At 35.1% G+C, this 23,974-nt stretch overlaps 1 protein-coding gene across 2 annotated transcripts in view; it reads right to left on the bottom strand.

Moving 5' to 3' along the window:
- Positions 1-23,974, bottom strand: part of TRPM7 (transient receptor potential cation channel subfamily M member 7) — a 110,204-nt gene that overhangs the window by 5,497 nt on the left and 80,733 nt on the right. For both annotated transcript variants that reach the window (XM_082452981.1, XM_082452982.1), the window contains 12 exons: positions 23,211-23,278; positions 18,025-18,121; positions 15,642-15,712; positions 12,494-12,528; positions 10,540-10,565; positions 9,261-9,311; positions 9,109-9,174; positions 8,204-8,487; positions 7,996-8,078; positions 7,441-7,646; positions 4,757-4,808; positions 4,549-4,655 (listed from right to left, as the gene is read on the bottom strand). In XM_082452981.1, coding sequence (XP_082309107.1) covers positions 4,549-4,655; positions 4,757-4,808; positions 7,441-7,646; positions 7,996-8,078; positions 8,204-8,487; positions 9,109-9,174; positions 9,261-9,311; positions 10,540-10,565; positions 12,494-12,528; positions 15,642-15,712; positions 18,025-18,121; positions 23,211-23,278 — 1,146 coding nt within the window. The remainder of the gene's footprint in view (positions 1-4,548; positions 4,656-4,756; positions 4,809-7,440; positions 7,647-7,995; positions 8,079-8,203; positions 8,488-9,108; positions 9,175-9,260; positions 9,312-10,539; positions 10,566-12,493; positions 12,529-15,641; positions 15,713-18,024; positions 18,122-23,210; positions 23,279-23,974) is intronic.

Genomic DNA, 23,974 nt, shown 5'->3' with positions numbered 1-23,974 from the left:
ACAGAGGCTAGAAGACAGCAGAACATTTTTTAAGTGCTGAAAGAAAGAAATGTCAACCTAAAATTCTAGATCCAGTGAAAATACCCTTCAGGAATGAAAGTGAAATACATTCTTAGGTAAGGGGAACTAAGAGCAACCACTAAAAAACCTAAACATAAAGATAAAATAGAATACTAAAACAGAGCCAGGGGTGTGGGGTGTGGGGTGTGGGATGTGGGGTGGAGAAAACAACAAAAAAACCAAACCAGAGACATCAATCAGAAAACAATAAAACAGCAGATCAAAATCTAACCATATCAATAATTACATTAAATGTAAAGGGTCTAAATCAGCTATTATAAGATGGAAATGGTTAGATTTTAAAAAACAAATTAAACCTAGGAACTAACTATATGCTGTCTACAAGAAAACCACTTTAAATAGAATTAATATATACAGGTAAAAAGAATGGGAAAAGATACCTGATGAAACCACTAATCATAAGCTATGTTAATATCAGACAAAGCAGACTTTAGAACAAGGAGAATTACCATGGCATTAATTTAATAAAAATTAAATCACCAAGAAGTCATAACAACTGTAAATCTGTATGTATCTAAGAGCAAAGCTTCAAAAATACATGCAGGAAAAATTGATAGAACTGAAAGCAAAGCAGATAAATCAACAATTATACTTAGAGACCTTTTTTCTAAGTAATAAACAGAATAAATAGACAGAAAATCAGCAAGGATATTAAAAACCAGAACAACACTATCAAAAAACTTTCCTTCATTGGGACTTCCCTGGTGGCACAGTGGTTAAGAATCCTCCTGACAATGCAAGGGACATGGGTTTGAGCCCTGGTCTGAGAAGATCCCACAGGCTGCAGAGCAACTAAGCCCGTGTGCCACCACTGCTGAACCTACACTCTAGAGCCTGTGAGCTACAACTACTGAGCCTGCATGCTGCAACTACTGAAGCCCGCGCACCTAGAGCCCCTGCTCCACAACAAGAGAGGCCACCACAATGAGAAGCCCGCGCACCGCAACGAAGAGTAGCCCCTGCTCGCCACAACTAGAGAAAGCCCATGCATAGCAATGAAGACCCAATGAAGCCAAAAATAAATTTAAAAAAGAGCAACAAAAACTTTCCTTCATTAACATTTATAGAATACTCCATCCAACAAGAGAATATTCTCTTCAAGTGTATGTGCAACATTCACTAGGGACAGTATCTTTTTAAGGTTAAAAAAATTTTTGATATTGAAATCATATAAAGTATGTTCTCTTATCAGAATGGAATTAAGCAAGAAATCAGTAACAGAAAGATACCAGGAAAATTTACAAATATTTGAGAACTAAAAAAGACACCTGTAGGGGCTTCCTGGTGGTGCAGTGGTTAAGAATCCGCCTGCCGATGCAGGGGACATGGGTTCGAGCCCTGGTCCGGGAAGATCCCACATGCCACGGAGCAACTAAGTCCGTGCACCACAACTACTGAGCCTGCTCTCTACAGTCCGCGAGCCACAACTACTGAGCCCACGCGCCTAGAGCCCGTGCTCCGTGACAAGAGAAGCCACCGCGATGAGAAGCCCGTGCACCACAGTGAAGAGTAGCCCCCACTCGGCACAACTAGAGAAAGCCTGCGTGCAGCATCGAAGACCCAATGCAGCCAAAAATAAATAAACAAACAAACAAAAAAGACACCTGTAATTAATCCATAGGTCAAAGAAGAAATCTCAAGGGAAATAAGAAATATTTAAAAAATAAAAACAAAACTAAAACATACCAAAAAAAATTTTTTTTAAATACCAAAATTTGTGGGATGCAGCTAACACAATGCTTAGACGATTTACAGCACTAAATTTACAACACTAAAATGTTTTGTTAGAAAAAAAGTCTCAAATGAATATTTTAAATTTTTACCCTAACAAACTACAGAAAAAACAAACTAAAACCAAAGCAAGCAGAAACATGGAAATAATAGAGAGTAAGTCAATGAAACTGACAACAGAAAGTAGAGTAAAACAATGAAAACAAAAAGTGGTTCTTTGAAAGTATCAATAAAACTGATACACCTCAGCCACACTGACCAAAAAATAAAAAGCACAAATTACCCTAATGAAAGAGAGGATTCACCACAGACATTTAAAAAAATAAGATAGTAGTATCATTGACTCTATGCCCATAAGTTTGACAATTTAAATAAAATGCAGACAAATATTGTATGATCTCACTCATACATGGAACCTAAAAAAACAAACAAACTCACAGAAACAGATGACTTGTGGTTACCAGAGGTAGAGGGGTGAGGGGAGGGAGAACTGGAGGAAGGTGGTCAAAAGGTACAAACTTCCAGTTATAAGATAAATAAGTACTATGGATGTAACGTACAACATGGTGACTACAGCTAACACTGCTGTATGATATATAGGAAAGCTGTTAAGAGAGTAAATACTAAGAGTTATCGTGAGGAAAAACATTTTTTTTCTTTCTTTTTATTCTATCTATACAAGAAGATGGATGTTAGCTTAATGTAGTGTGGTAATCATTTCACAATATATGTAAATCAAACCATCACGCTATCCACTCTAAACTTATAGATATGTATATCAATTATTTCTCAATGAAACTGGAAAAAAAATAAACAAATAAAATGGACCAATTCCCTGAAAGACACAAACTACTAAAACTCACTCAAGAAATTGACATCTATTTTAAAAAATTAAACTTAATTAAAAAGCATCTGACAAAGAAAACTTCAGACTGAGATGGTTTTGCTAGACAATTCTATCAAACATTTGAAGTGGGGATAATATCAATTCTATACAATCTATTCCCCAAAACAAAAGAGGTGTAAACACTTACAACTTATTTTTAAGGTCAGTATTATCCTGACACCAAACAAGACAAAGAGAGTACAAGGGAAAAAACCCCATAGACGAATATTCTTCATGAACATAGATATAAAAATCATCAACAAATTAGAAAATTGAACCCAACAACACATAAAAAAGATAATATACCATGACAGGGACTTCCCTGGTGGTGCAGTGGTGAAGACTCTGCACTCCCTATGCAGGGGACCTGGGTTCAATCCCTGGTCAGGGAACTAGATCCCACATGCATGCTGCAACTAAGAGTTCACATGCCGAAACTAAGGAGCCTGTGAGCTGCAACTAAGAAGCCTGCCTGGCACAACAAAGACCCAGCACAACCAAAATATATATATATATAAAATATATACCACGACAAAGTGGAGTTTGTCCTTGGAATACAAGACTGGCTCAACATTTAAAAAGTCAATCAATGTAATTCAATGTAATACTAACCAATTGAAGAAAAACCAAATGATCATATAAATAGATGCAGAAAAGACATCTGACAAATTCAGTGAACATTTAGGATAAGCATCTTCAAGAAATGAGGCATGGAAGATGTCTACTCTCACTACTCCTATTCAACATTGTACTTGAATTCCTTGCCATTACAAAAAGTCAAGAAAAAGAAATAAAAGGCATACAGATTGGAAAGGAAGTAAAGAACTGTCTCTATTGTCTACCCAGAAAATTCCAAGGAATTTACAAACAATAAACAAGAACCAAACAAACAAAAACCTCCTAGAACTAAGTGAGTTTAGCAAGAATGCAGAATACAACGTCAATATACGAAAATAAATAATTTCTGTATCTATTAACAATGAACAATTTTTAAAAATTTACAGATAGTAGTATTAACATGCTTACTATGTGCCTGTCACTGTTCTAAGTACTTCACAAATACCAACTCATTTACTCCTCAAACAAACAAAAAACAACAAACCTCTATGACATAGGTATCTCTGAGGCCCTGGAGTCTGGCTCCCAGGTCCAAGCTCTTAACTACTACTATATTATTGGTCATAATGCGAGGGACTTTTAAAAATACAGCTCAAGGGTGAGTGCCAGGCACCTGTAATTTTGAAAAAGTTCCACAGGGGATTCTGACACACACCAAAGGGTGAGAACAACTGGTTTGTGATATAACTTATGATTCAATAATAACTTGTAATTCTTCGAATATAAAGATGAAGTTACTATCATGAGAGACTGTATCTGCAGTTCCTCTTCCTGTTTCACAGAATACTCTTTTCCAGGCTAACTTGAAAGTCTATTCATCCTTCAGTTTTAGGCAAATCTGTTAGTTCCCCAGGTAGCATTCCCTGACTTCTAAGTTTGTGTTAAGTGATCTGGTTACCTGTTTTATTTTTTCTGCTTGGCATTTATGATAGTCCTATAATTCTCCGTTAATCTTGTCAGTATCCAAGACCTGGCTAAACTCCACCAAGTGCAGGGACCATGTTTGTCTTGTTCACTATGTATTGTTAATATCTAACACAATTCCTGGCATCCAGCAGACACATAATAAATATATATTAAGTGAATGGACTTTGTGGTTTTATAAGTAATGAATGAAAGCATAGATCCATTTATAACCAAAAATATGTATTTATGCTTCTGGCCTTATGAAGTTCTGTAGTAATTAACTTTGCTAACAATTTACATATTATACTGATTAAGAAAATGCTTACCTGGAAGTTTAAGCTTTCTACAGCAAGAATTACAGTGATGTTTTGCTCTGAAGTTTTTTATTGCATCTTCTCCTAGGTTTGCTGGGCCAAAAACCATATCACAGGATCTGTGAAATTGGAAGTTAAAAGAAAAAGTCAGTTAATGCAAATAGAAATGTAGAATTTGAAATTACAAAAATGTCTTAATGAAATTATTAAAACTTATTACCTCTTTTCTTCTGCCTTTATCACAGATGGGTCAGTCAAATTTTCACCCACACCTTTATATGTATATATTAAAAAGACAATTTATATTATGTAACTGATATAAATACATAAGTATAATAAAAAGTCACAAGAGATTCTATAGCATCATCAACCATTACACGATGTTAAATTATTCAAAAGAGGATAGTTTTTCTCTCTTGATATTTCATAACTTGACTTATGACTTCAACATTGCACTAGGAACAAACACAGTTCCTACGACATGAACAACAGTTAAATGTCAGAATAGGTAGGTAGGCATGTAAGCTCCTGGTGACACCAGTTTCTGATGCAACAAGGCCAAGCTGGAAGTAAATATCTCCTCATTTACAATCTGCCCTTGTTTCACCTTAGTTAGCAAAGAACAATTAGGTACATGAAGGCATGATCTACAGGTCATTTTAAAAGTCTTGGAGTTTTTAAAATCACAGGCTAACATATAAATACATTTTCTTGCAAAAGATTCAGATTACATAAAGAGTAAGATTGTGAACATCTTCCTTCACCTCCAGCCCTCTCCAGAGGTGTTAAAAGTGTGGTTAAATCTTTTCAGTCTCATCTATTCATTCATATAAAGAACAACTACTGATATTTGAATAATCATAAAATATTTAACCCATTAGAATGAAACCTAATAAAATGGGTAGAATTTCACAATAGGAAAAGCTAGAATTAAAACATGAGTCTAATTTCTACTCAGACTGGCAAAGACTAAGTAAATATTCAGTAATGAAGAGATGGTGAAGAAATGGGCACAGTGATGGGTGCTCACAGTGCTGAGTATGAATTCATATAACCTTCTGGAAAAGTAACCTGGCCGTCGCTATTGAAATTGTACTCATCTCTAAAACTAAAAATAGGGCGACTGTCTCATAACAGAGGATGCAAATCATGCTATGCCTCCATACTACAGCTGTTAAAAGGAATGACTCAGATTTATCAATAATGATCCAGAAGATGGCCATCATGTATTATTAGGTAGGAAAAAAAAAAAAAAAAAAACAAGTGAAATACACACACACACACACACATACGTATATATATAGCATGATCCCAGCTGGAGGAAAATCACAACACAAAATGATTAAAAATAAGTTTAAAAATTTGTAATTTGTCTTCACAAAGGTAGAGGAACAGTAAAGATGGGAACATTTTGTTCTTTATATATTTCTATATTGTTTAACTTGTTTGTAGTAACTGTCTAAAATATTTCTATGAAAAAAACGGCTCCATGAACACATTAATTTTGTAGAGAACATCACTATTACTCTGCTTATTAAAAATAACTGCCATCTTTTAATTAACAGTTTGGCCTCACTTCCTAGGCATATTTGAAGATGGACTGGCCCATCTAATAATACACATCAGAGATTTCACTATATATATCACTTAATCATTTATGTAAAATGATGAATTTACTGAAAAAAGGATAGCTATTTTTACACAGATTTTCTTTCTTGAGTTGGTATTGAAAATCAATACCAACTGTTTGTTTTTCAACAAACTGTTTATATTTGGGAGTATCTATATAATGAAAGAAGTCATCAAGTGATAAATATTCTAAACAACTGTTTTTATGTGATTTGAAATCTGGTCTATGTTGACATTTGAAATTAAAGCTGCTCTTTAGGGGAAAAAAAAAATGGAACCTATAATGTGAAAGTATCATCCAGGCAGAGGTGGCAATTTGCTCAATTTCATTTTTCTTTGACCCTGCTGTGAAGCTGCATAAACATTACTCTAACCAAATCACTGCTCTCTCATAGCCATAATTTCTTTTTTTTCCCCTTTTACATGTATGAAGGAATCTGTCTACAAAGATGGCTATGCTCAGTTTTTCCCTCCTTGTATACATGTTGCTCTACCTACCAAGTGCTTGAATCTATTCCCTACCTCTTGAATCTGAGCTGTCCTTATAACTTGCTTTGACCAGTAAAATGTGCCAGAAGGGATCTGGGCCCATTCTGGTCCCAACCTAAGAGTTTCTGCTTTCTCTCTGGAGGAAGCCAGCTGTCATGTAAGAAGTCTAATTACCTGAAACTACCATGCTACAAGAAGTCCAAGCTACCCAGCCATGTGGAAAAATCACTTGGTGGAGAACTGAGGAATTCAGCTGTCTTGAACAGAGACCTAAAACATTTGGCTCCAGTCAAGCTGTCCAAACTAGTCTCCAGCCATTCAAACCCTCCAAGGGGACAATAGAGATGAGCCATCCCCAAATTCCTAAACCAAAGAAGTGTAAGCAAGCAAAATGGTTGTTTTAATCCACTATTAGGTAGTTTAGTTCACAGTAACAGATAACATAAACACCAGGAACAATACAGATAGTTGTTATTGTTTTAAAGAAATGGTCTTTATACTTTTAAAGAAATTAAGGCAACAGATCTACGAGTAGAATAGGGGACTTCACATGTTTTTGCTTATTAAAACATCTGTATTACCTAAATAACAATTAAGATAGCATCCCACTCTTCAGGGCCCTAATAGCTATATACTATGGCTGTTATTGACTTGCTTTTTTAACAGCTTCTGCTGACCTAAGATTTTACCTATCCATAAATTAGATTTCTGTATATTGCTCATATCACATGAATAGATGAGAACCTAATGCATAATTCCCTTTTAGCAATATTTTAATAAATTTACCTTGTAAATCAAGTACCAGTAACTCCCCTCTCGTATATTCGTAAGTCCAATGGCTAAAGGCTAGCATGATCTCTTCCAGTGTATTTGTTGGAATAATCTCATCACCATTATTGTTGTTGTATTTTCTAAATTCTCCAGTCATACATTCTTCCACAGCAAACCACTGTCCTGCTGAATGGCAATACAGCAGGAAAACTTCAAGGAACCTTATGAAAAACAGTTATAGATATTACTAGTAGTTTTCTTTTTCTTTTTTTATGATAAACCGAATGACAATTTTTATTGATTTAATCTTAACCAATACACAATCTATGCCATATATAATTTTAGCTCTGCAACCACCTACACTTATTCACATTTTTTAACTCAAGTTCAGTGCCCTCAGAAAGGTTCCTGCTCATAGTCATTTTATCCTATACTAATAGTTTTCTTAATAAAATTCTAATCCATCTTTAAAATGGGTAAATAATGAAATATTCAGCATCAATAATGAAGATCAAAAGAGAATGCTATCCACATAACACTAAAAGATCTCAAAAATTTTAAAAGATTTACCTTGGAGAATATGGTATGGATTTGGGTTTCATTTGGTTGAAGGCAAATGTGAGCTTTTGTGCTGCTCTCTGTTGCTGAATTTCCTACAGAACAGAAAAAAGAAACCCTCGTTCAACACTGAAATTAAGACTATTTGATTTATCATACTTTAGAAGTGAAAACATGAAGCTCAAATAATGCTTCACTGTATGCATTCACTAGCACTTACTCTAAGACAAAGATGCAGAACTGTATCTTCTTTATAAATACTTGACCATGTATTAACCACCTCAGGAAGAAAAGATTTGATAATATAAAGATGTCCTGATTTGAGGATATCATGTTCTGACCAAGTACACTGTACTTTGACAGCTCTTCGTAAACCTCCTCCCATCTCCTCTTTACTTAAAAACTCTATTTTGGCACAGAGGCCTAGCTGTGACCACGAAGACATGCTGTTATTCAATATGTTGGGAGAACTCTCTTCCAAGCGATACACTGTGACAGGCTCACCTGCAACATGAATAGACATATTTTAAGGTCAAAGTATGACTCTGAAAATCACAAGGTAGAAATTGGCAGGTATCTTTGGTTAAGATTAAGTGAGGAATAGAAAACGAGATGGACCAAGTTGTAGTTTTATAAAAGAAGTTTAAGGGCAAGAAATACTCAGAAACTAAGGATCTAATATCTCTAAATTCACCTGTATTTGGTAATGATAAGCATTTTTGAAATCGTGAACATTTTCGACAAAAACTTTTAGAAAGCAATTAGACTTCTAAACACTTCTAAGCTAAACTTTTTAACAGGAGGTTAGATCTGTTCCACAAACCCTGTGATATCAATTTATCAACGCTTTCATTGCTAAACTACAGATCAAGAGCTTTTCTGAATTAAAATACACCACTGCTTCCAATATGCCAGAAATAGAGAAATCAATACTTCTGATGCTTCCTTCGGTTTAAACATACCTGAATCTTGTAGTAATCAGGCTGATTAAAATTTATATAAAATTAACAATTCTTAATGTGATCCTTCCTCTTTCTGTCACCACCCGTGTTCTATATTACAGTTAAAACCACATGTTAATTAAGGGTTTATTTTCCCTCTTATTTCTTTACTTTTTGGATTTACCTCTTGGAGGCACAGGTGTAAATGGAATGCTCTGGGATAATCTCATCAAGTTATTTCTTTCCACAGCTGCATAAAAATGAGAGAGAAATAATGAAATCCCCAAAAGCTCAAAGAACTACTAAATTTTGTTTTTAATATTTACTATTACTAACCTGAGTAATAGTAATTTGTATCCATAACTGGTTTAAATGGAGAAGCAAGACCTAAAATGGTAAATAAACAAATGAGACTCTTTTAAAAGTACTAATGCAGCATAAATTTTTGTTCAAGCAGTCTCATTTAATCATCCCAAGTTTCCTTCATGTAAGCTCTGTTCACAAAAACAGAAAAAAACAAGTAATAAATTATGTCCATCATGTGCTTTATCACCCTATTTCATTATGCCAGATTAGTGGTAACTGTGTAGTCTGACACCTGGAAGGGAAAAAGCACATGATGGTTCACACTCTCCTGTTATAAACTGCATTCTTCCCTTATTCCCTACTCAAAAAGAAAAGTATCAGACCTTTGGGGTGTGGGGCTGTAGCCCTGTAACCATTTTAATGGGTTGACCATGAGAAGATATAAAATAACAAAAAAGCCCCTTTTCCATCTCTAAGTATATCTGAGAACTTACAATGTTGTGTTAGTTTCTGTGAGGACTTCACTTTTTTTTTTTTTTTTTTTTTTTGGCCACGCCATGCGGCTTGCAAGATCTCTCAGTTCCCCAAACAGGGATTGAACCTGGGGCCACAGCAGTGAAAGCCCAGAGTCCTAACCACTAGGCCACCAGGGAACTCCCGAGGACTTCACTTTTTAACTGTAGTGAGAAAGATGGATAATAAATTGAACCTGCTATGTGTTAAGTTTCTAGAATATAAATGAAAAAGAACCTATCGTCTTGCAGAAGAAGAAAGCTAGTTAACAGTTATATCATTGTGTGAGCGGTATAAAATACAGTGTGTGTGTGTGTGTGTGTGTGTATATGTGTGTGCGTGTGTGTGTTTTCACACATGCACACAATACAGGACTGTAGAGGAGGGGTACCAAATGTCTCCTGGTTGAAGAAAGGTTGAAGGATATCTCAGAGGAAGAGGGCTTTGTGAGTGCAAGGTCAAGGGAGTCAAGAATACCTCCTGCTCAGGTTTCACCTAGCTGACTGAAAGAGTACCATTCACTAACACAGGGAATATAAGGGAAGAAGCAGCCTGGGTAGCAAGCATGAAGGGGAGTGGGGAGACTTTTGTAAAACGATCATCATTCAAACGGTGAGTTCTTGTATTTGTGAAACACTTATAATGAAGAGAAACAAGCTGAGGGGAGAACTTTCTACTACCTTGGCTTTTTCAAATATGAAGTCTAAAATTTCTTACTTAGGACAATGTAGTATTTGCTAAAGTAGATCATATACAATCCTCAGTTTTTCACATTAAATCTACCACACAGACTCACCATTTAACGTTCCTTCTTCAGATGGCCTAAAGAAACAACAAAAAATATACGTTATAATTTTAGTAACTTAAAATTAGTTCTGGCTACCACAAAATTTTTTATTTTATGAAGTTACTGTTATTTAATATAACATTATTAAAGGAATTCTGATATGCAGATTCACTTTTGTTTGAATATTTGCCACTTCCCTTAAGCTTGTACCAAATTCATACACGGATATGTATAAATCCATATGCATATACTTTATCAACAACTTTTACCTCCAATTTATGCCTACATAAATATTATTAGTAGTTTGATGCCAAACTGAAGGTTCAGTACTAATACAGTAAAATATTCCATGACTCCTCTATTTGTGGAGATTCATTCCAGTACTTTAATAATGCCTTGAAATGACTTTGCAGGATTCTAAAAATACTTCAACAGAATTGATGGGCAAAGAATAGAGAGAACAGCAATTATATATCATTTTGCAAAATTCAACTGCTAATGTTGAAAAAGTTTTTTTCCAATGTTGAATATATTTATTTATAACAACATATACTGGTACCAAGTGTAGGTTCTATTAATCCCAAAGATTCCAGTGCAAATTAGAGACAAGTGTAGTGGAAAGGAAAGGGGAATGGGAATCAAGAAAAATAGATTAGAAGCTTAGCTCTCCCATTATACAGTTATGTGGCCTTGCTCAGGACTAAAAGGACTAGATCCAGAAAGGACCACTTGAGTAGGAGACCTTGGTAATCTCTTTCTAGCTCTTACATTCTATCTGATCCTGATATTTCCTGTTGGCTTTCACCTTAGTAACATAAATATTTCCTATAGGAAATACTTTGACCCTAGCATCAGCCCTTTGTCTACTGCTGATAAACCACTCTTAGCACCCAAAGAGTACTGACCAACTCCACCTTTCTGGATACTTCCATGGGTCAGCATTCTGTAACTCAATGTTCTCTTTTTAGCTGAATTAACATCAACTTTAAGTACTGATTCTGCATTTACATCCCACAGTTCTACTTATAAAAGACATTATTCTCTGAAGAGGTCTGATTATAAACAGGTCTTCCAAGTGCCATTCAGGGCCAGGATACCTCCACAATTTGAACAACTGCATACCCACATATAGCACCTGGTTTATTTTCTTCTCTATATATTCACATCTATTTCTGATACAGAGAAGGAAATAGGGAAAACACTGTATAATATATAATAATTACCCTCAAATTGGCTTCCCTTCTCAAGCAGTTCACATTGGAGAGTAACTTTACCATGCTTCTAGTATCAACTGGGTGTCAAAACAAGATTACTCTTTTTTAATGTCCTTTGGAATCCTAAAATACTAATTTCCAGGCTGGAAAACAGAGAGATTATCTTTGATTCTTCTTTATCTTTATGTTTAATCTGTACTGAAAATCTTCACTTTCTGGGGATGACTACTTGTAAGATTGCCTTTTGTTTCTACTTTTGGTTCTGGATTACCACATCAGCTTTCTCGTGGATCTTCCTGTATGCAGGCTTTCTAATGTACACTGTGTATTACTGCTCTAATTATCAAAGTCCTTTCCAAAAGCAGAAGAAAGGCTTGTTGATTAGAACGACGGGCAGAGAAGTTATTAACTAAAGTGTCAAACTAAGTTGTTGAACAAGTTTATTCAAAAGCAAGTTGGAAACAGGACTAAATAATAAAATCATAATTGTATCATTATAATGAAAATTTTAATTGAGTTGTGGTTATAATATGACTAGTATAACTATATAAAATCATAAATTTAAATATATACATTAACTTATAATAAATGATTCCCCAATCTCTTCTATGTAAAGACAGGAGATCACAAAATAAATAATCAGCAATAATTTCAAGAAGTGTTAAAAAGATGATGCAAAGAGCAGGAAAAAAACAACATTCAATAACTATGATACTTTTCACACTAACGATGAGAAAAGGCTTACTTACATTTCTCTATTTGATGGTCTATCTTGTAGCCAATCCTTCAGTCAGAAACAAACACAAACAAAAAGTTAAAGAAAAAAGACTCTAGATAAAGCATAACTGTTTATCTCTGTTTTGTATCCTACATGTTTCATGAATGAAGGGTTGAAAAGTTAATATGAATTTGTTTTATACAACTGAACTAATAAAATAAAAAACTGGTATAAAAGCTACCATAAGGCCATTCCACAAGGTAGAATAAAGAATTTCATGAGTGTTATTTCCTACAACGTAATTGTAATTGTCTGTTGACAATTTTAGTTTCTTAAAATACATATTTGTTTCTATGACTCTAAAAAAAATGTATGTGCCTGTTGCCAAAACACATCAAAATATAAAGAGAAAAATTAAAATCATGCAAACTGTGACAAAGAAATCACTAATAACAGGCATATTTCATTGAAGCCCTTTTGTGTGTGTATGTGGTGGGCTTTACTCTGCAGTTTTATATATCTAGGTGTGGATCTATTTTTACCTCCCCACTTTGGGACTTATGCTTCCTGAATTTGAATCTTCATATATTTCATCAATTTGGAAAATTCTAAGTCATTTATAATCTCTTCAAATTGTCTACTCTCTCAAGGCCAATTTAGAGGTATTTTTCCATCTCTTTATGTTTAACACATTTTCCACCTTATTATAATTCTATGTTACATTGTGGTCCAATTTAGCAAAATTCTCCATTCAGCTGTGCCCAATCTGTTATTTTAACCCCCACCAAGATTTTTTTTTAAATTAATTAATTTTATTTTTGGCTGCATTGGGTCTTCGTTGCTGCGCGCGGGCTTTTATCTAGTTGTGGCGAGCAGGGGCTACTCTTCGTTGTGGTGCACGGGCTTCTCATTGCAGTGGCTTCTCTTGTTGAGGAGCACGGGCTCTAGGCACGCAGGCTCAGTAGTTGTGGCTTGTGTGCTCTAGAGCGCAGGCTCAGTAGTTGTGGCACACGGGCTTAGCTGCTCCGCGGCATGTGGGATCTTCCTGGACCAGGGCTCAAACCCATGTCCCCTGCACTGGTAGGCAAATTCTTAACCACTGTGCCATCAGGGAAGCCCCCAACTGAGATTTTTAATTTTTTCCCAAATTTTCCAGTATTTTTGAGTAGTATCTTTTCTCTTTTAGAAATATTTATAATACTTTTTAATGGCTTTAATCAGACTTATTTTATAATCTGTAACCAATAATTCTACTATCTCAAGTTATCAGAGATCTAATACTGTTTGTATAAGCTGGCTCCCACAAGTTTTGTAATTTGGCATTGTGATGTCATTTTCAATGGAACCTTATCTGTAGCAAAACTGTGCAGCTTAGGTTCAGGATGAGTCCTTCCAGAAAGGAGGATTTGTTACTGTGAAACTCTGCGCTCACTAAACCCCCTTCCCATTGAAATAATTTTTTTAATAAAATGATTTTTAATAATACAATCTATCTCCTTACAGCACAATGTAAGTTAATATGGTTAATATGGTTTTTTTCTTTTCTTCAGGCTTCTACAATGTTTTAATAAGGATGGGCATCTGGGGGACTTCCTTGGTGGTCCAGAGGTTAAGAATGTGCCTTCCAATGCAGGGGATGCAGATTTGATCCCTGGTCGGGGAACTAAGATCCCACATGCCACAGGGCAACTAAGCCCGAGTGCCGCAACTACTGAGCCCACACGCTGCAATGAAAGATCCCGCACGCTGCAATGAAAGATCCCGCATGCTGCAATGAAGATTCCGCGTGCCGCAACTAAGACCCAACGCAGTCAAATAAATACATAAATATTAAAAAAAAAAAAAAAAGAAGAAAAAAAGAATGGGCATCTGGGACAACCGGCAGGCGAGTGAGCAGGGCAAATTGGGATCACTGGGTGGCCGGGACTCCTTGCTGGACCTGATCCTCCTGGTGAGCATTTCTCCGCTCAGGGTCACAGACTGCAGACTGGGCAACACTTTTCTCAAATGTTCCTGGGCAAGGTACGACTGCCAGGGAGGGGATGGATTCCTCACTCCCCATGCTGGGCCGGTTCTGGGCACCGGAATTCACTTCCAAGGTTCACTGCTGGCTGGCCTCAGCTGGTGTGAGCACGTCGAAAAATTTTTCCCATCATCTTCAGTAAACATCACAACCTTTGTGCATGCATGAAGAAAGTTTCCTCTCCCCAACCCCCTTGCTGTGGCCACAACAAAGGAACATGCATAAATGAGATGAATAAAAATACAGTAATATTTAAAAAAAAAAGAATGGGCATCTGATGGACTTAGAAGATCCTCTTGTTTCCTTTCTGCATGAGATGATGGAAATGAGTGAAACAATAGCAGCAGCAGGTCAAAGGCTTCTAACAGGATAAGATAAAAAAAAAACAAAAACTGGTGTACAAATACACTGACTGGAATATCCAAGGGGTTTCCCTTTCAGTTTATCACGGAGATGAATCCACATCCCATTTGCACACTGAACCACTTATACTGCCCAGTTCTATGCACAACCTGGGATTTCTCCCTTGCCTGCTCTGGCAGCTTCCTGGAATCTTCTCCATCACCTTTGCTTGCCCCACCTGGGGCTGATAACACCTGGGTGAATGACCTCTTTGTCTTCTGAAGAACCTCCAGGCTCTCATGGTTGCCTTGCTTGCCAGGGTGGGAGCAAGCAAGAGGGTGTGAGTACATGTGTAGCGTTCAGTCCAGGGGGATGGGGCCAAATTAATATGTTCTTGATGATCCAGGATCATAATTATGAGCACTAATTTCTATACTTGACTAGAAAGGAGCAATTGTTTTTGCTTTCTCCCAAGCTACTTGTCTTGGTTGCCAAAGTCTGCTTTTAAAGAGTGCTTGTAAAATCAAATATTACCCCAGTTGGCTGGGAGTAATTTCATATCATTAGCTTCAATTCAAACAGAGATTCCTACCTTTCTTTCTTCTGCATACATTTTTCTTTAATAATTCCTGACTATTCACTACAGGAAGAAACTCTTTTCCATAACTGCTACTATGCACTGAGGTCAGTTTTCTAACGTTAAAAAATTTTTGAAAGCTAGATATAATCTCAGATAAAATATCACCATCTTTCAGCTCTTCTCTAACAAATAAGTATTTTTAAATATGCATATGTTTAATTGAAATGTACAAACCGGTAGTAAAGCTGCTTTGGAATCTACTTCATGAGTATCTTCTATAGATGGCCTTCTACTGTTACTTTCCACTAAAAGAAAATTTTAAAAATAAAAAAGTTATACAACTAAAAAAATTTTTTTTAATACCAACTAACCAAACAAAGTGTTTCGAGGCATAATATAACTTTCCTAAGATAACTTATCCTCTCCCCAACACTGCTGAACGTAAGAGTTATATGAGTCCCACGGGTCTCTTGACAGGATATCAAAATTATTCAATTTATTTTTGTGAAAAGGCAATATGAAATAAAAGAATATGGAAAAAAAAGCCTTGCTCTTCCTCTGTTCCCAAATTTCTTGTGTATCCTTCCAAAGATATTTTGTGTTTCTACATATACCCCTGAATCTTCTTTTTTTAACATAAATGCTAGTATAATATATATATCTTCAGGTTTTTTTGTTGTTGGTTTTTTAACTTTAAGCTTGGAGATCTTTCAATATCAGTACACAGAGGATTTCTCTATTCTACTTCGATATTATGCTGAACTTCATACAATGGATATACAATAATTTATTTAACCAAACTCCTATTGATGGACATTTGGCCTGATTTCAATCTCTTGCTGTAACAATGTTGCAATTAATAATCTTATATAAACATCATTTTACAGTAATGGAAAAAAAAACCAGTTCATCTTTCCCCCCATTTAAGATGCCACTTTTGTCACATTTTGCTTGTTTATGCTAAACAAACTTTAGAATTAAGCCTATTTTCCAAAAAAAGTGAGGATGTTAAATTTTCAATTAATTTAGAATTTACAACCTCATGATACAATAAAGGAAAACCTCAGAATGAACAGTGAAGAGAAATCTTAGAACAAAAGAATGAACGGTGAAAGGAAATCTTAGAACATTCCAAGTATAGAGGGCAAAAAGAGCAGATTGAGATATATTAGGAGACTCTGGGCACAACTTTTTCAAGATGATGAAACTGAATATTTTGAAGAAATTTATTCAAAGAGCAGAGAATCCAGTGTTGATCTAACCAAAATCATGATGTAACTACACTGGTGGGAAAGGGTAAAGACATCTGTGCACGCATGTGGGCTAGGGAACAGAGAGGGGTGGGGACGGTGGTGGGGAAGAGCTCAATCCTTGTCTTCTTTAGTGGGAAGTCAACAGATACTGCCTAAAACTGAAATATGAGGATATAAAATTACAGGCATCCTAACTTTAGAAATAATATCCACGTTATCCAAAAATAGTGAGTTTTATTTCTTCCCTCCTAACCCTTCTACCATTTATTTTTCTTCCTTTTTTTCTTTGGCTAAAATGTTAAATAGAATCCTTGTCTTGTTCTCCTTCTAGGGTGTTCAATATTTCACTATGAAGTATGGTATCTGTGGTAAGTTTTTGTTAGATACCCTTTATTCATAGTAAGGACACTCCATTCTATACTTTGCTAGGAGTTTTAATCATGAATGGATGTTGAATTTCATCAAATTCAGCCTTTTCTGCAGCTATTAAGATAATCATATGATTTTTTTCTTTAATTTGTTACTATCATGCCTTATATTTTTGAATGTTAAACTAATTTGCACTCCTGGAATAAACCCAACTTGAAGAGAATAAAAGGAGAAATGATGGTGAGGGGAATAAGGAAGTGCTGCTTTTCTTAAGGAACCTTACAAAGATTCCATGTACATAACTGAAAAGTTAGATAACAATAAATTTATATGCATATAACTATGACCCCAAAAAAGCATGATATGGAAACATCTCCAGATCATTAAACTTTTTAAATGAAAAATTAAAGGTGCAGGACAACATGTATGGTATGCTACCTTTTGTGTAAAAGATGAAGAGGTAAAAAAGACTATTGTCATATATGACTACATAAGCATGAAACTCTAGAGAAAAAACAAAAATAACAGTGGTTACACATGGGGTTGGAGTGAGACTGAGACTGATCTTCAAAGTGCTTGTGTGTGTGTGTGTGTGTGTGTGTGTGTATTTTAATTTTGAACCAAATAAATGTATTAGTTATTTTTAAAGGTTAAAGCTGAAAAATAAGTTGACTAAATGACTATACAGATTAAAATACAACCGATTCATTTGTAAAAGTTAAAGTCAGCAGATTTGTAAAAAGCGAGTCTTTGCCTTTCATCTTTTAAGTCTAAACAATTTGTTGAAGAATATTAGAATGTTCAGATTATGTATTATTCAAGGTTAAGAACAACAATGATGGACCAGAATCTGCATTTTCTGACTTCTGAAACATTCACTGCTCAAGTGTGTGACATACATAAAATACATTTAAAGTTTAATGATGTCCATAAAATACCTGTAAAGCTTAAATGGGTATGTTTGTTAGCATAATTCATGAAGTCAAAACACTCACCTCGTTCTGAATGAAGAGGAATAGAAGTTCTGTGACACTCAGTAAATCCAGCATGAGAACTCACATGTTTCAGAGTGTTTTCAGAAGGAATATCATTCTGCATATTGTACATATAGACAATTTTAAAACAATTGAACTAAATTTCAAATCATTGCTCTAAGTAGTATAAGAGCCTCTGGATCTCTTTAGTTCAATATGCTTTAATCTACCTGGACTCCAAAGGGTATATTACAAATTACAGTTATTTTCTTCAATGTCAATTTCAAAACTGCCATCAAAACACCCTACTTGCTTATTATTCATAAATCCATCTGAATGAATCCTTTTTCATAGCAATACAAGTTCATTTAAAAAATTGGAGGAAAATAGGAAACTATAGGGAAAATAATAAAACATTTATCAATTCACCTTAAAAAGAAAAAAACTACTATTTTACACTAAAATTGAAACAGCAATACTTTCTTCTTTGGAGAGTAAAGAAGTGGAGGGGAAATTTATTTGGGGGAGTTTTGGTAGCTTTCTTATGGCTTTGTATAAGCTATTTGTATAACAAAGATCTTTCTGATCATTGTTTGTCAAATTTCAATTTTTTTCAGATTTGTTTTATCTATGCTTTATATTTTTAGGTACTCATCTCTTTACATCCTTCCCTTAATATTTGTTTAAAAAGCCCTGCTGGCTTTACTGACTTAATATTTCTATTTTCTTAAGTTTTTTTATACTTTGAATTTTTATATTTAAATCCAGAATTCATCTGAGCTTATGAAGTGATATGAAACAGACGTTTCCAAATTTCTACCCAGTTGTCCAATTTGTGTGTTTACTGACAAAGCATTCCTTTTCTCATCAATTTCTAATCCAACCCTTATTAAATTTGTATTTGTAGAAGGGTTATTTTGGAGTCACCAAAATGTTTCACTAAATATTCATGTTTCAATTGTACCACCTGTATAGATATTTTAGTATCTAACAACTAATTCTCCCCCATTTTCTTCTTTTTACCTATTCGTTTTCCCAGATGAACTAATGAAATTCATTAAAGTAATGCGGAAGATCTGATACCTTCACCCTGTTTCTTCTTTTCAGCTATACACAGGTCATACTACCATGTAACTTTAAAATATTTCCAAACCTCTACCACTCCTCAGAAACAATGAGTTTTAAAATGTTACTACCCCAATAAGCTATTACTTTCATTAAATAAATTTAACTTAAACATCTCAAGAAAATTAAGTTTTTCTACCTTTGATGTTTCACATTCTTCACATTACAGCTGATTTATTGATATATAACCAAGCAAAAAGTGCTAACCTTTTTCCTATTGTCACAAGGCAACTCTGATTTCCTTTCTGATTTTAGTTGTTCCTTTTGGAACCAGTTCTAGCTATTTCTTGATTGTTTTACTTAAGTACTTTCCTTGATATATACTCTTTGATGCAATGACACATCAATTTCATAGAACCATCTTTGATAGAAATTCTAGTGTGGGACTGATGAGTGGGCTTCGAGGTATCTGTAAAACTCTGTATTTTAAAAGAAAAAAATTTGTATATGTGCATTTGCCTGGGAAGGTGGTCTGTAGTTTTCATTACATTTTCAAAGGGATGTATAACCCACAAATGTTCAAGAACTCAAAACCTCTAACCGTCACAAGCTAGAGCTCATTATTCTATTATTATAGTTCTTTTCCTCTAAGTGAAGTACTCACAGTTGTTAAATTTAAAACATAGCCACCATTTTTCTTCCCACTCACAGAAACTTGTTATTTCTTCTTGTTTTTACCAGGAAGTTATTTGCTCACTTAAAAATTTTCAGCATACTCCTGTTTTAAGTTCATTTAATAGGTTCATTGTTAAAAGGTGCAATCTGTGGGGAAACCCTAACATCTACCATTTACCATTAGGAAATGTCCATTTATTATAAATGATTTCCCACCATATATCAAGTGCTTCACAACAGCAAAATGCCATCAGAGTGTCGTGACAAATTCCTTCAACTGCTGTTGTGACACCTTGTTAAAGATACCTTAAAAGTTCAATGAAATATAAATTAGATAACTAACAGCCTAAGTCAGGGTAACTATAACTAAGGATTGAGAAAAGTAGAGACACTAAAAAAGTATTTAGGAAGCAAAACCAAGTAGACTTGGCCATTGACTGGAAGGGAGAAGTAAGAGTGCAAGTTTGTCCTGGTAAACTAGGATGCTGATGCTATTAACAGAGATAGGAAATACAGGAGGAAAAGAAATATGTCTGCTGAGCGGGTAGATGATGGTGAATTTGAGGTTTTGACATGATGAGTTTGACAACTCTAAGACTGCTAGTTAGCAGTTCTAACCTTTTACTGTGGTGTCATGTCAATTCTCTAAGTCAGAATCACTCCAAAGATTTACTTTCTCCATATCCATTCCCAGCCCTCAGAACTTTCCTGGCTAAAATTCAAGTGTACAGGTTTAGAGTCAAACTTGGGGTCAAATGCCACTTAGGCACTAATGCCCCTATTACTAAGTTGTTTTTTTTTTTTTTTAAAGACAATCAGATGTATGTATGTATGTATTTATTTATTTATTTATTTATTTATTTATGGCTGTGTTGGGTCTTCGTTTCTGTGCGAGGGCTTTCTCTAGTTGTGGCAAGCGGGGGCCACTCTTCATCGCGGTGCGTGGGCCTCTCACTATCGCGGCCTCTCCCGCTGCGGAGCACAGGCTCCAGACGCGCAGGCTCAGTAATTCTGGCTCACGGGCCCAGTTGCTCCGTGGCATGTGGGATCTTCCCAGACCAGGGCTCAAACCCGTGTCCCCTGCATTGGCAGGCAGATTCTCAACCACTGCGCCACCAGGGAAGCCCTATTACTAAGTTTTATTACTAACTGCTAAAAGGTATCAATAACTATCTCTAAAATTCTAGGATACCAAGTACCCAACTATAAAATTTAAACATTTAAAAAATTACTTTCACTAATAAAAAGTGAACAAATATACTACCCAAATTATCATGTACATCTCTCTTGAACAACTAATTATACTATAAGGAAGGACTAAATTGAGAGGCACTGGGCTCTCTTACACTGACACAAATGGACTCTACAATTGAGCAACATAACATACTGGGTCCATATTTTTAATTAAAGGGTATTTGCATATAGGAGAAAGAGAGTGTGATAAGAAATTTTATTAAACTTAAATAATTCCAAATTACAAAAAAACTCTTAAAAGTTAAGAAGGTCCATAAAACACTTCATTTACTGTAAAATACACTTCAGTTAAAAACTTTTCAAGAAAAACCCCATATGGAATGTAGACATATCATGTCTACATTTTAAGAATTATAAAACCAACTCTGGTAGAGCTTTGTCAGTTCTTCTTTCTACTTATTACTTTTTCTCATTCGTTTCTTCTTCCCTTGTTTTTCATCATCATGTGTCAGCTAATGCTACCTAAATGCATTCAACCTATTTATTTAGTTTTCTCCTTCTCTGTAAGGCATCATATATAATGGAAAATTCAGACCTTTAGAAGTATGTCACAGAATTAAAATGGTTAGAATACATCATACAAATTATAGTCTTATGTTAAGTTTATCTTACCTACTTCCTCTATCTAAATGTATATGTATATTTTAAGTTAACTTTTTTTTTTTAAATAAATTTATTTATTTATTTATTTATTTTTGGCTGTGTTGGGTCTTCGTTTCTGTGCGAGGGCTTTCTCTAGTTGTGGCAAGCAGGGGCCACTCTTCATCGCAGTGCGCGGGCCTCTCACTGTTGCGGCCTCTCCCGTTGCGGAGCACAGGCTCCAGACGCGCAGGCTCAGTAGTTGTGGCTTACGGGCCTAGCCGCTCCGCGGCACGTGGGATCTTCCCGGACCAGGGCATGAACCCGTGTCCCCTGCATTGGCAGGCGGATTCTTAACCACTGTGCCACCAGGGAAGCCCTAAGTTAAGTTTTTGACTCCCACAAGTAAGAGACTTTACCTGATATTTAGGCATCTTTGAATACTCCATAATCGTATTTCTTACATCATTCTGATGGTCTTATTTGAGGTAAGAGATACAAACTTAAAGGCAAATATGGAAAGAAAGGGACCTCCTGGAATCACTACATCTCAATTTCCATATAGTCACCAATTCAATCCAAAGTTAACAAAATCTAGTTAATAGACATTAAATTAAATTATTCACTTTAGTACAATAGTTCAATCAAAATGTATGCTATTAAAAATACAAATGTTGGGGAATTACTGGCGGTCCAGTGGTTAGGACTCTGTGCTTTTACTACCAAGCACGCAGGTTCAATCCCTGGTCAGGGAACTGAGATCTTGCAAGCTGAGTGGCACGGCCCAAAAAAAAAAAAAGTTGGTATTTATATTACAAAAAATGCACTTGAGTCTACCTTTTAGATGTAGGGTAATAAGTAACATGTCCTGACAGCAATTTCACAATTAACTATAGATCATATGAGAAATAATCATTTATAAAAGCTTATATCATTATCATTTCCTTGGCTTTAGTTTTAGGAAAAACTTTATTTCCGTTGTGTTTATCACTTGATCATTTCCACAACTTAAGTTCTTAAGGGATGGAGAAGCTTAATTAGCACTTTTCCAGGTCTTCTTAATTATCTTGATGTAGCTGTTATTACCCTTAAAGCTCAAATTAGTTATTGGTAATTTATGAAAGCAACAGTTAAGAAATAAAAATTTTCAGCCAGGAAACACACCTTTCTGCTAGTTGTTCTGTACACTTTAAAACTCATTTAACCAACATTTATTGAACATCTTACACTTGCACGCGATACTGTAGTTACTGGCATATTCAGCTTTTCATTGCTAGACCACAGGGTCCTTGAGAAGCAGGGTTATATTCTAATGAATTTTGGGGCCTGGGAAAGAGTTGAGCTCAATGAGTAGTCCGTGGAAATCATACAGGGAGAAGCATTTTTTAAGAGAAATGTTAAATAGGTGATTTTTTAACTTCAGTTAAAAAATGCAAGCTATTTGTACATTTTTTCATATTCCTCAACTGTTTTTTCTTTTTTTCAAATTGTGTATAAGCTTCAAATATTTGGAACTCTCATGTTGATGATGGTTTCTGCTAACACTGTATTTTTCCTGAAAAATATGTTTAATTTTATTTTGAACTAAACTCCAAAATAGCAAAATAATCGCACTGCTATAAGGATTTACTTACGGATAATATTTCTTTTATCTTGTTTGACGTTTCTTTAAACCTCTGTAAATCCATGCTATCTCTGTGTCCTTAAAAAAGAAAAAAAAAAAACGATTACAACAAAAAATACTTGTTTTTTTTTAATTCTATCAAAATAATGTCATTGCCTAGTCTATTCAAACAAGTGACGTATGTTGTCTTGTAAGTAGTTTTGATGGCTCTGAAGTTTCCTGTAGCTTTCCTGATAAATACTGAAAATAGGTGTCAAAAAGCTGGAGAAGATGAGTAGTTCAAGTTTACAGTAACAGGATCCTAAAAGAATCCAACATGTGATATGAAGTGAACTGCTTGAAATTTAGAAGAGGGGGAGCAATCATTTTTACTCTCAATAAAAAAAAGCATTATATATATTTATTATACATATATACACATTACATATAAATATAGACATCAAACATATAGATATCTATATCTACATATCCATACCACTGGCAATATATTAACAAACAGACTAAAATATGTTCTTTAAAAATAAACTGGGATAGATTTTATGTAGGAAAAGTTGTCTCTATAAACCCACAGTGAACTCACATAGCCTAGCAGTAGAGATCAGCATGCTCAGTACCTAGATAATCCATGGGGTTGGCCCTAATTGTGGAGATATTTACATAGACATAACATTCTGTGAACCATCTCTATACATGTTCCGTGACTAGGTAAATTCCTAGGCTGGGAAGGCTCATATAAGTGTTAAAGACAAGGTTAGGAAGCCACCTGAAGGAAAA

This window comes from Balaenoptera physalus (genome assembly GCF_965194825.1).
Source record: "Balaenoptera physalus genome assembly, chromosome: 2".
Classification (NCBI taxonomy): Eukaryota; Metazoa; Chordata; class Mammalia; order Artiodactyla; family Balaenopteridae; genus Balaenoptera; species Balaenoptera physalus.
This window is presented reverse-complemented; position numbering and strand designations above follow the sequence as displayed.